The 13415-nt window shown below is 44.5% G+C and overlaps 2 protein-coding genes across 4 annotated transcripts in view; both read right to left on the reverse strand.

Moving 5' to 3' along the window:
- The window catches only part of DHRSX (dehydrogenase/reductase X-linked), a 161748-nt gene extending 150437 nt beyond the window's left edge, over positions 1-11311 (reverse strand). Inside the window, exon 1 of the mRNA XM_053969965.1 lies at positions 11007-11311. Coding sequence (XP_053825940.1) covers positions 11007-11118 — 112 coding nt within the window. The 5' untranslated portion in view covers positions 11119-11311. The remainder of the gene's footprint in view (positions 1-11006) is intronic.
- Positions 1800-11093, reverse strand: ZBED1 (zinc finger BED-type containing 1). 3 transcript variants are annotated; one of them, XM_053969963.1, is made up of 2 exons: positions 11007-11093; positions 1800-4157 (listed from the first exon to the last, which is right to left on the reverse strand). In XM_053969963.1, the coding sequence occupies exon 2, from the start codon at positions 4104-4106 to the stop codon at positions 2019-2021; it is 2088 nt and encodes a 695-aa protein (XP_053825938.1). In that variant the 5' UTR covers positions 4107-4157; positions 11007-11093; the 3' UTR covers positions 1800-2018. The 3 variants fall into 3 exon arrangements, with proteins under 3 accessions (XP_053825938.1, XP_053825937.1, XP_053825939.1); XM_053969962.1 differs by lacking the exon at positions 11007-11093 and adding an exon at positions 10323-10445; XM_053969964.1 differs by lacking the exon at positions 11007-11093 and adding an exon at positions 5051-5114.
- Positions 11312-13415: the final 2104 nt, after the last annotated feature.

The raw sequence follows: 13415 nt of genomic DNA on the forward strand, positions 1-13415 counted from the left end.
GTGCATGTACTTTGTACAAGTGCAAATCACTTTTCGGGGGCTGGAAAGTAAAACCCCAGGCTTACTAACAGCCAAACACAGGCCACACCACTTGCTAACTGCATTTTTCCCAGGCTTAAACATTTTTGCTTATGCAGTTGCAATTACTTACTTCACTGTTCCTTCAGCCTAACTTCTGTCCTTTCTCCTCGCTCACCCATCCCTTCCCACCACCTACAAAGAACGCAGAGGCCTCAAACTTCCAAAATCTATTAAACCAAACCATAAACAAACCATTTGGAAATAGATTCAATTCCATAACCATTCCCATTATTGTATGTTCCTGCTGTCTGTGCTCTTTTTACAACCAATGTCCATGGGTGCCATCGTGATGAAAAAACCCCAACTTTCTTTGTCCGGAAAGTAACAAGACAGATACTGCTCAACATAGTTGTAGACTAACACCAAGGTGGGGGGGGTGAGACACAGAAATAAAACCCCAAGCAAACTTTGACTGTAAGTGGAAAATGCTAGGAGTCCTCCACTGCACCTCAGGAAAAAAAGCTGGTGCATCCATTGTGTCTAGCGTGAACTCTGATCCCGTTTATGACCTGCAGTATTTCATAAGAGATGGGGGTGGGGGGGGGTCCTCAGGTTGGTTTCCTTTCTTTTTTCTTGTTTGTCAAGTTCTCAAAAGGGTTTAAAACACTTATGCTTGGAGACACAAAGGGAGTAGCTACAATACACAACTCATCGAAAACAGTACTCAAACATTAGACTGAACAGGACTGAAGTCCACTCTACAAACTGAATTAAAGAGACAGGTGAAAAAAGTTTTTAAGTGCTAACATAACAAAAAACAATTTTAAAGATTCACTAAGTATATGTGAGGAAATTGAGGGGTCCCCTTCTTTTAAATATATTTACATAATATTAAAGCTTTTTATTTTGCTTTTCTTGCCAACAAAATTTTCTAGCTCCCCTGGGCAAAGTCCCCATTAAATGAAGAGGTTAAGGATTTTCTAGCATAGACAAACCGTTAGACTCGTGGCCTGTAGACATCTCCCTGCCCTCTCCTTCTCTCTCTCCCTCCCTCCCTTACCAAAGGGCTGCTGCCTTGCCTGCTACACACCATGCGGCATCAGCCATGGCATCGGCACAAGGCGAAGGTAACACAACACTGCCTCGAACCCACACTTGGTGCCCACTTTGCAAAAGCACAAGAGACTACAATCAGGTCTTGCTTAGACACAAAGCAAAACAAACAAAAAAATAATTTTGCCATTTAGCTGCAGTTAAATGGTAAAACTGGACTAATGTGGACACAGCAATACCAGTTTAAGTGTTTATACCATTTACATTGCAGTGGAAAGGAAAATAAATTATCCTGGTATAAATGCATCCACACTACAGCCTATGCCAGCACAGTATCAGTTAAAATAATAACACATCAGTTCCCTAACCAACATAATTATACCGGCTGAACTTTACTAGCATAGACCAGACCTAAGACATGAGGTAGTGAAAATCAGGCTCAAGATCTTTTTTCATTCCATAGCAACAATATATTCTAAAAATATTCACTGCTCAGATCTATGGATTTTAAAAACATTTTAAAATCCAAAATTTAAAGCTAGCATCCTGAGTCACACAGGATTTACAAATGGAGGCATAAACTTAAAAAAACTTCCTCAAGGTCCTAACTCAGGAAAATAATTTTATGATAGAAAGCACATAAGCATGTGTTTGTCTCCCACTGAAACAAGTGGAAAGGAAGCACATGGATAAGTGCTTTCTGAAATCTGGGCCACAGTCACAAATCATGGTCTTTGTAGAATTTATTTCCTCATTCATTTCAGTGCTGTTTGATCACAAGTCATTCATGTTTTAAGTGGGAAAAACACAGACAATGGAAGCTAAATCAAGTTTGTTACAACTGTTCAATATTTACAGCATTCATAGCATAAAACAGAAGAATTTTTGGTAACTTAAGACAAATACCTCTTTTCTTTGTCATTAAATGTACCGCAGCAGTCCTGTTAAACAAACCCACTGTCTCGAATATTAAAGAAACTGTTGTTTATGTTTACTGAGTCATTTAAATTAAAAATCTGTTCCTGTTCCAAACCCCACTCTCCTTCATCTTCATCCTCCGGTTCTGCCTCAGACCCATTGCGACTGTTTTCATACAAAAAGATCTGCTCATCCACGTGAGCCGGGGCTAACCGGTTTCTCTTCGCACTCACAACATTAGCAGAAGAACCAAAAAGGCGTTCAGGGAAGACCCTTGTGGCCAGAATACACCAGTATTTTTGAAGAACCTTTGGTAAAACTGGAAACAGTGCTAGTCTGTCAGACCACCACTTCAACGGGTCTTCATTCAAACCGAGGACCTTTTGTGACTTGAAGTTGCTCAACTCCTCAACGATTTGAGCATGCCATTCCTCCTGGTCTTCCACGCCTCCTGTTTGGCAAAAGATCTCTGCGAGCATGTTGTTGATGACACTGGTAGGAGGAGGAGTAGAGGAGATGATGATTTTTTTCATAGGGGGCTCTTCTGAAACAGTGAAGAATTTCTCCTCAGTTCTAAAACTATTTTCTTTTACTTTCTCCAGCAGGCTTTTTGCTTCTTCCACCACTCTGTTTTCCACCTGCTGCCTCTCAAAGGCTGAAAGAAAAGGCAGTTTTTTGTAGCGGGGATCCAAGAAAGTTGCAACATTGAGAAACATGTCTATCTCAGGTGTGTGCTGGTAGGTGGTTGACAACTCTTTAGCAATCACCTCCTTTGCCATGCTGATTTCTTTCAAATCATTCTCTTTGATGTTCAGAGTGGTATTCAGAAGCATGTGGAGAAGTGGCTTCACCATACTTATCGTCGGGTACTTTGAAGCAGACATCATCTCTGCAACCTGCTTGAAAGGCTGGAGCAGCTCCACCAGCCCTTCGATTGTATTCCACTCACTGGATTCCAGCATGAGGTGGTGGTTGTTGCTGTCCTCCACGAGAACAGCCGCAATGACAAACTGCTGCTCCTTGAGGCGCTGCAGCATAGCGAGCGTGCTTCCCCACCAGGAAACACGGTCACTTACCAGCATGCAGTGGAGAATATTCTGCTGCTTCTGCTTTTCGCTCAGCATGTACATTGCGACCGTAGACTGCTGAAAATACTCCACCAGTTTTCGGCACCTGGCAAGAAGGTTGCACAGTTTGGGGAGCTGAAAAGCTTGTTGTATTCCTGCATTAAAAGTGTGCCCCAAACAAGGCATCTGTACGGGAATATCTAAGAGAGAGCAAGCTTTTACAATGTCTTTACTGTAATCTGTTGTAGCACCAAAGACTTTTGTATTGATCCCCCACTCAATGAATGTTTCATAAAGGACTCGTGTAATGGTCTCTGCAGTGTTATCCTCCGGTACTTCGAATGTTTTCAAACACCGCGAGTTCACAGCCAGGCAGTTGGCAGGACTGCTGCTGAGAAAATGAACTGCCACAGTTACATACGACCTGTTCTGGTTTTCGCTCCTCCACATGTCTGTGGATATGCCACACCACAGAACCTCAGTGAGCTCTTTCAGCACAATTTCTCTAATAGCACTGTACTTTTCAGGAATTGCTTTTGTACAGAAGTACTTCCGGCTTGGAAGTTCATACCTGGGGTCTGCTGTTCTCAAGAGGGCCTTGAAGGTAGGTTCATCGACAATGGAGGCTGGATACATGCCCTCGCAAATTAAGCTGATGACTGCAGATGTCAGTTCCTGATGTTTTTTGTTTTCATAGTTCTGGTAGGTCTTCATGATGAGGCTATCTTGAACAACCTGCTGCGATGACTCCGGTTTGATTTTTGAAAATGCTGTGGCAAAGGCTTCCCTCATTTGCTCAGTGTTACTTTTCACAAACTCACAGAATTCATCAGGATGATTTTTCTCAAGGTGGTAGGAAAGGTTGGACGTGTTCCCTGAATAGGCAATCTGGGCCATGCAAATACGGCAGTAGATCTTCTTCCACTGTAATATGCATCCTTCTGCATTGGTATCAAACCCAAAGTACTTCCACACTTTACTCTTTGCTCTCGGATGAGCCACTAACTTTAGGTCTGATGGGGAACCTTCTAAACTTTTATTCTCCATTGCTTCTTGGCCACCGTCCCACCTTTTGATCCTTCACTCATTAATGAGTACCTGATAAAGGCAGTAAGATAAAGATACAATGAGAAAGCACAAGTTTGACCACACTCAACTACGTGAAATCAGCATTTCTGTGAATGCATCAAGAAACCTACTCACTAATTACATTTGTGAATTTAAAGACGAAATTTATAGGAAATATGACCTATAAGAAGCCCACTGTATTGTCAAAAATTAAAAGGGGTTTTAATATATCCCATTCTACTGTGAAACTGAGCTAGAAGACCTGAGTAAATATTTTTTTCTGGAATTTCATAATTTTGGGTAGAGAAACCATAAGTACCACCATAGACTTGATAAATTACTGTCACAAGAATTGGTCATCTGCTATAGTATTTTCCTGCATCTTAAGTTTGAACTAGACCAACATCCTCTTGCCAAAGAATTACTGAACTTTGCTGTTAACATTTATTTCAACTGAAACCTGATACTGAAGGAGCAAAGGTTTTCTTGTTTGTTTATTTTGAAAGAAGTTTTGTAAGCTTGATCTAACTCTTCCAGATTTTGCTTTAAAAAAAAAAAAAATCTGTGATGCAAATTATGGCAATAATCTGCTCCTCTCAAATGTAAAGATGTTTTGTGACTGAAATAAAAGGAAAAGGAGTTTGAACCTACATGCAGATCAACAATACATGTCTGACACCTTTCCTGTCCTTCTCTTTCTGAAATCAAAGTCATCTCCTAAAGTACCAGTTCACATTTGTGGCTCCTGGAATAACAGTACATTATAATCACAGGAAAAGCAGACAGGGAAGCACTAATAATTGTTACTATCCACATCAGCTGGAAAATAATTTTGCAGCATTTTCTTCAAAAGGCTACAGGAGTTGGGAGGGGATGACACTTGAGATGAGTGTGGTGATAAGGCAAGACTTAACAATCTGTACCTTGTATCTGCACAGGAAAACGCTTCTTGCGCAGTCACATGCAAGTGCTACTTGAGGCTTACAGTGCCTCTGTGAACAGTGCTGGCAGCTGGCACCCACCAGAGCTGATCTCACTACACCAAAAAGCCAAGTCACAGAACAGCACAATTGCACTGACACGTCTCTATTTCTTCCACACCACGGTGACAACAAGAAGCACTGGGAAGGAGAAGGAAGACATTAGTTAGACACAGATGCAGCTTCCTTCACAAAAATCCAGAGAAAGAGAACAGGAGAACATAAGGAGCATCAGACTGAAAACAATGGCATTGCTACTTCTCTGCTGCTCAGGAGCTGCACCTGTGCCCAAGCCTAGAAATCCTCAGGTGGTAAGACTGGCTGTTTAGGGCAGGAAGAAACAATCTGACTTTTTCACATTGCTGCAAGGGAATATTTTAAAAAAAAAACTAAGTCTGTGTGCAAGCTTCGCTGAGGTGCTTTCTGCTGTTGGAGAACATTCACAAGAAAAGACAGTTTTCTCTCTGAACTACAGCTGGTATTTCGCAACATTTTCTGAATGTCTTGAATGGAAAACCAAAGACAGGTTAACCGATACTAAACACGCTTATCTAAACACAGCTGTTTGTTGAGAAGCAGAATGAGAGATGCAGGGCAAGCAATTTATTGGATTTGTTCTGAAGATTTACTTCTGGGTGTAGACACTTTGCATTTTTTCCTGAGGGAGGGGCAAAGTTCTGCCTACTAGCATGCCTTGTACTGTGATTCATTCAGTGCCTTTAAGTTGCCAGGATAAACTATTGATTCAACATGGTAATGCTGCCTAATTCCAAACATGTGCATATCAACAGCACCAAGGTATGCAATCCCACAAAAACCAATCATTTTGAAAGACCAAGTGGTGTAATGTGTAATGAGGTAACCCTGCCATGCCATCAGATAGTGCACTGTCATATCATATTGATATATATTATCATAGCTTTGAGATTCTTCTGTTTCAATCCATGACATGGTGTCTCAAGGAAGCACAGAGGCTCATGGCATTTCATTAAGTCTTACAGTTTTCCCTGCAGTTACCTGGCAATTCCTGAAAGAAAGGAGAAAGGCGCTGAAATAAAAGAGTTGATGCATCTTTAATGTTTGAAATTAGTATGACACACCTTGGATCATAAAAAGTTCATCACCAACTTACAAACTAGAAGTTATTTCAGAGTATGAGTGTTACAGACTCACCCCACTCTTCATTCTTACGTATGTTACAGCTTTGCCTTCACTTTGTGATGTATCAGGCACTTGGCAATAGTGGCCCAGAGTAGCACTGTCACAGCTAAGGATATGCCAGTATAATACAGCCTTTAGTAACAGCTCAAATATAAACTGCTCATCATGCCTGCCTCTCATCGAGTGTTATACAGCGTAACTAGCATTACGAACACAAACCCAAACCCCGTACCTCTCATTTTACTCCAGGAAGAGGTAAACTTCTCCACTTTCAGAAAAACAGTGCTCAGTCTAGTCCTGGCAAAAACAACAGCAATCCTGAATTCCCACCCACAGGAGAGCACCTTTGGAGCAGCAGCTGCTTCTTTCCCTTGCCTTCTCCACACAGCTGGCCAACACCACCAGCCAGTACCGGGACTGAGGCTTCTAAGAGCTTGCAGAGAGGATCCTCTGCTGGCTTTGTAGCGAACTCTGCTGCCACAGGAGGCGGAAGAGTCCAGACTTTCTGGCCCTAGCTCCTCATCCCTGCTGCTCTTGGGGCAGGCTGTACTGTCTCCTCACACCTCTCAGACTCCCTGTCTCATTCTCCTAACACAAGCACATGACTTCCCTCTCCAGGGCAGGCCTTGGGCCAAAATATAAATGCTAGTGACAGCTTGTGTCATGATGGCTAGTGAAAGCAGCTGTGCTACCCTTGCAGGCAGGGCTCGGTTTCCCCACTGGCAAAGAAAATTGGTTCAAAACCTGCACTACAGTCACTTGGATTGTGAAACCAAGCACAGGGATGTGAGGAAATGTGGGGTGTGCAGACACCCTGCAACCTTAGCTCTGCCTCTCTGTGCATGCACAGCAATGGCACCCTGTGGGTATCCTTGTCCCACAACCTTTGCCTCAGTTACCAGAGGGGCATCCATAAAGCAAGTGATTCCTCATTCTGAAACTAACTTAATGACTCTTTTAGGGGCATGCGTGGGGAGAGGGTTTAACTGCTTGATGTAACTGCATTTTTGCCTGCCATCAATCCTTTCTACCTGGTCATTTCTCTACCCACCTCTGGATGATTTACAATCTGCAGCTCACACAGCTTTGAGCAGGAAGTGCTCAGGCTCCCACCAGACTTTACTCTTATAAAGTAAGAGACCTCAGAATATGAATCAAAATTAAGAGATACATGATCCTAAATTAATATTTCACAATTAACTGTAAACAAACTTGATACAAATGTAGATACTGAGTAAGTAAAAACTGAGGAAACTTAAAAAATGTATGAAATTTCAATCATTTTTAAGAATAGGAGTCACCTTTAAGGTCTCCTTAACTTATTCCACATAACCACATTCTTCAGATACAGTTTTCTACACATTACAGGTTCCAAATTTATCTACAAAGACTTCAAAACTACTATGTAATGCTCAAGATTTAGGTTTCCCCTACTAAATTTCAATGAAATATGTACCGTAGAAGAAAAAAACGCAGGAGAAAGATGCCAAATAAATTCCTTGAGAAACTTTTAATTATATGAACCATTTTTCTTATCAGTAGGATGACTTTTGGTGATCACATTTCCACTGGTAATATCCTGGTGTCACCATTAATATTGGTTTCTCTTTTATCAATCCACTGATTAGATTTTGTGTTTTTAAAAAGCTGTTTTAATCAAGAACTTTAGTCATGCAGGGCTTTTTTCCTCCCTCCAATTAATTAAGATTAAGCACTGTAAAGAAGTCCAAGCAGTAGTTTGTAAGAAAATTATTAATAGTTTAAATCACTGAACACTAAAACTACATATTAGCAGTTATACTGTTTATGCAGTTAGTACTTGGAGAAGTATTTTTAAGTTTAACTTAAGTTCCCCTTTATTTCTGCACTTTCCTCTATGTTGATTTTAGTTAGCAAAGCAATTGCTGACTGCACAACATGTTTGTAGTCTCAGCTCTATATTTTCCTTCTCTGAGCTACAAGATCAGAATTTCAGGTCAACTTCCCTACTCAGTGTAGAGGTGGGGGGCAATCACTTGAATAGAGAATGTTATTATTTTTTCAGTTTTCAACTCAAAACAATTACCAGATTTTTGCACTGAACCTAGATTTCAGAGCTCAAACTCTTTCCCCAAAAAATGACTTGAATTCCATCTATAAAAATCGGATGAACTCCAGTAGGATGTAAAAGAACACAGGGGTCACTTTTAAAAGCACATGTGCCAAGACCACACAACTCTTAAATTAGGGTAAGGAAAAATAAAAGTGAAACTAGTTTTGTTTACTTGGATTAAAATCCTTCACAACAAGGATAAGAAAGCAACCTTTTCTTGGAAAATTCAGAGGCAGAAGGGCTGTACTGAGACCAGAACTTTTCACTCATCCACAGAGCTAAAGGACAAGCCAGCAGACATCTCTCTCTTTTAAATCTTCCAAGCAAGATCGGCAGTACTGCTGCACAAGAGAGTGGGAACTCTGATATGGAAACTGGGACCAAGGAAGACAGGATCAGAGGAATGCCTCCCGGTCCTGTCCTTCCCAGCTCCCCTTTGCGATTCCAAGCTCTCCCAACGAAGGCATCCTGACAATAAAATGCCTGTACTTGTGAGAGTAATGGACACCCCTTAGAAAAGATACAGAAAATTTTAAACATACAGACCTTTCTAGACTACCATCTGAAAAAGGTACTCAGGGTTTTCTTACAGGAACTGTAGTTTACTGATCCAAGCTTGTTCTAACAACACTTTTGCTTTTTGTTACACTGACATCACTATTTTGAAGTTATTATGGAAACAAGGCTCATCTGGGTAAAAAGGTTCCAGTTGTTAAGGTGAATCACTTCTTTAAGCAATGGCTGGACACAGTGAGTGAAAGCAAGGCAGCAGGTAACTGCCAAGAGGGAACTGCGTGCAAACAACTAGCTGAGGAGGAAACCACTTGTTCTTGGAAAAAAACCATCACAAGTTAGGGCTCAAAGAAAACTTTTCACATCTGTCAAATCTGCCTTGGTCCCACTTAGGTAAGTGACATTTCCTAGATTGGATCTTCATTGCCTTGCTTTGGCATTTCCAAATTCAACGCTTTTTTTTTCAATAGCAGCAAAGAGCAGAGTGCAACAAAACACTGGGTCACATTTTCGTCATGCTGTTTCTCTGTGGTTCAAAAAAAGATTTGGAAAGTGTTACACACCCTAGGCAAAATACGCAAATTTCCTCTGCCAAGAAACACTAATGCTAGAAAAATGCTCAGATTACTTCAAACCATATGCACATCTGCCCTTTTTGTGTCACCAGCGTCTTCTCATTTGTTTGACGGTTTCACTGCTGCCTTTTGAGAATGAGGAAGGGAATCCCAGCAGAAGAATCAGGAATGGATAAAAAGTACATAAAACACTACCCAAGGATGCAATGTGTGAAAAGATGAACAAATAGGCTCCTATGGTGCGGTGTACTTGTTCCATCTCCTTCCCAGTACTTCAGATACTGTCTATACCAATATCCTCAGCTGCCCGAATTTCTTACTGAAACACTAGGCCCTCTCTAAATTACATTTTTTACTGTTCCTCTGGTTAAAACTATCAACAGGGCCACAAAGCCTCACTTGCTGATAAGGAAAGAAAGTTACAAGGCATTGACTTCAATGCAGCTGTATGGTCAGCTCTGATGATAACCTACACATTTGCCCGAACTCATAGCTTGCTCTAAGTTTATAAACTTAGAAGCATTTTGTTTTTTTCTGATAAACTCAAAGTTTCCCCTAAGTCAGAATTTAACACGCTGTTGATGCAAATCAGAAAAGTGCAAAAACCTAACTTCTTAAACAAACGACTAACCTGAAGTCCCTTAGAAAAAACCTACAAGTGTCACTCACTTGTCAGTTTAAAAGCTGTCAGCGAGTGTCAGCCAATATCAAATACTAAGCTTTTGGATCACAGGTACGTTCAGCTCCTGGAGCAGCCGAGACAGGGAAGCCGAAAGCGGTGGTCCCGGCCGCCCCGGTGGGGTGGGGGCACAGGGGGCAGGAGAGCCGGGGCCGGAGGAGGCTGCCCGCCGCTACCCGCCTTCTAAGCACCTACCTGGGTTGAGGGAGGGAAGGCCCGCGCGGCTCTGAGCTGAGGTCTCAGGAGACACTGTCAGAGAGCCAAAGATAGGAAGAAGAGAAGCGGGGACCCCCGGACCACGGAACCCCCACACCGCCACCCGAGGCCACAAGTCAGGCCGGCGTGCAGCCAGGCGCCCGTCCCGGGCCCGTCCCCCTGCCCCGCCCCGCGTCCGGGGCGGCCGCGGCCCGGGGGCCGGACGGGGCGGTGGGGCCGGGGCCTGGCGCCGGCAGCGAGGGTGGGGTGCGGCGGGGGCGGGGAGGGCGGCCCGCCAGTCGCAGCCCCCCCGGGGCCGCTGCCTTCGGGCAGCTCGGCGGGTCCTGCTCGGCCGCCGAAGGGGAGTAGGGGAGGAGTCGGGCGGCGGCGCCCGTGCCGGGGCCGCCGCGGTGCCTCAGCCCCTGCCCCGCTTCGGGGGATGCGGCACGGCCCGGGCACCCCACGCTATAGCCAAGGTCGCGGCTGCTCTGCCCTGTTCTCTCTTTCCCTTCCCTGTCCAGCCGCTCCCGGCTGGGCCGCGCGGTCTCGGCCCCAGGGCCCCAAACTGCCGCCTGCCCGTGGTGGGTGGGGGGAGGCGCGGCAAACTTTCCCCTCTCCGCGGCGGGGGCTGCCGCCCCCCGGCCCGGAGCCGCCCCGCCCCGCGGCGCTGGCTGCGGTGCTCACCTGAGGCCGGGGCGCACCGCGGCTGGAAGCGGCGGCGCAGCTGGTGCAGGATGACGCGAAGGCCGATGCAGTACACCCGGAGCAAGGGCACCAGCGCAGACAATAGCGACATGGCCGCCTCCCGCCCCGCGGCGGCAGCGGGCTCGGGGAGCGGCGGGCAAGACACTGGGCGAACAGGCGGCCGGCGCAGTGTTTCCGCCGGGCCGGGCCGGGGGGCGCGGTGCGGCTCCCACCCACCCACGGAAGGGAAAGCGCCGCCGCTGTCACAGCAGCTCTCGGGCTCGCCGCGGCTCCCGCCCTTCTGGGCATGTGCGGTGGCGGGGGAAGGGAAGGGAAGGGGCGGCGGCGGGCGGACCGGCCTCGGCGGCGGCGGCAGCGGCAACAACGCGGCGGCTCAGCCCCCGCCGGGACGCCCGAGCAGCTGGGTAGGGGGAGACGGAGAGGGGCGGCGTGCGCGACGCAGCAGCGAGGGGAGAGGCGGTAGCGGCGTGACAGCCCGCCCGGTGAGGCCGCCGGGGTTGGGGCGCAGAGACTCTTGCTGCCACAGCTGTGACAGCTACAGGCCAGTCAGTGCCTAGGCGGAGTGAGGCACACGGCGTTGCATCAGGATCCCGTGGCTGAAGGCACTCATCGAGTTGTCTCACCATTTCCCTTCACTCTGGCACAAATGAGGGGCTGCTGCGGATTCCCACAGCGTCGCTGGGTCTGGGCACGACCCCTCTCACCTCGGGCATCCCTCAGGCTCACTCCTCTAGAGGTCTCAGTTGCAGGTACCGATTTCTCCAAATGCAGCTCAGTGTACGGAACTTTCCTACCTCAGGAGCCGGAACTTTACATCTGTCTGACGAATGCCTTCTTTATAATGATAACTGGTATATCGCCTGCTATATCGTGTTGGCAGTTTTCAATGCTCAGCCTTAGTCTGAGTACTCGGGATAGAAAAGTGGGTCCTGCCTACCAGTTCTTCTGGTAGGTGGCTGGTTTCGGCTACAGGAAATAGAGCGTCTAGTCCTAATGCCGTGGTTTTCATTCACAGAACCGGTGGGTTTTCAAAAATGCAGATGAGCCTCAGTATCGATGCAAACCAAAATCAGTCATTGCACAATAGGAAACGTTGGCCCATATATTCAGTTTCAAATCTTTAGGTAACTTTTTGTGTCTGAGAAAGATGGGAAGCCATACAAAGTTCTGGAAGTGTATTTGAAATGCAATCTCCTAGCCTTTAAAAAAATCCCACTCCATACTTTCCACAAAATAATGCAATTAACAACATACTTTTTCACTATCAGATTACATTGCTCAGCAGAACTGACTTCATGTCTTCTGTTAGAAATACACATAAAGTAAAAGCATAGTGTGTAATTGCTCCAGGACAAAACCAACCATTTAATTTTATGGATCTCTGGTGATTTTTTTTTTTTTATTAACACAGAGAATTAGACAAACATAAATCATAGACATCAAGTCACATCAATGAGGGATTCATTCTTAATGTATATTTTTTGCAACCATGCATGAAGTAGTAGAAAGAGCAACACATAAAACAACATGAAAGAAGAAACACATTTACTAAAGGTGAATTATTCTTTCAACTTATCTCATCAAATCCCAACTCTTTTATGTTGCTTTACATCCTTTTCTCAGAGCTACACCATTAATGAAAGCCCTTTCAACATTAAACTGAAACTTGCCTACAGTGTATTTACACAATCTGTATATAAATAAACCATACTTTCTCAGGTTTTCTAGTATAATAAAATCAATTGATGCATATTTAAGCTACTGCAATAAATACTCCTCTGTCTTTTTTCAGACAATGCTATCCAAGGAATGAGACTTAAGCGAGGGAAAACTGATGGGTTAACATTACAGTCTTATTGGACCCACTACTTTTTCTCAGCTTGTTACAATGATTTTCAGCTCTGCCTGGTTCATGAGTACAGTGTCACAGAAAAGATGAGAATTTTTTTTTTCCAACCATATATTAAATTATTTTTTTCTAAAGGCTAATGGGGCATGGAGAAGGAATGGAAATAATTACAAAAGGCTGTAGTCTTTGATTCTTTTCAAATAGTCTTCTAATACATGCTTATTTTAATCAATACTTTCTTTTCTTTGGTTTTCAACAGCTTGCATCTTATTATTGACACTTTGGTTTTTCTTGCAATCATTTACTCCAAAGCCCCAAGTATTCAGTATGGAATCTCATCCATCTACTTTAGATACCTCACTGAAACATTATTACCTCAATGAAATTTTAGGTGTCTTAGCTCTGGAAGGGACAAAAGGAGCAATCTAATTCCTCAGCTTTGCTGTGTGGGCAGAGGACACAGAGAGAGGCACTTCTGAAGACCTGCAGAAAATGACAGCTTTCTTTGAGGCACTTAGAGTGCCTCCTTCTTTCTACTG

Source organism: Vidua macroura, chromosome 2 (genome assembly GCF_024509145.1).
Source record: "Vidua macroura isolate BioBank_ID:100142 chromosome 2, ASM2450914v1, whole genome shotgun sequence".
Classification (NCBI taxonomy): Eukaryota; Metazoa; Chordata; class Aves; order Passeriformes; family Viduidae; genus Vidua; species Vidua macroura.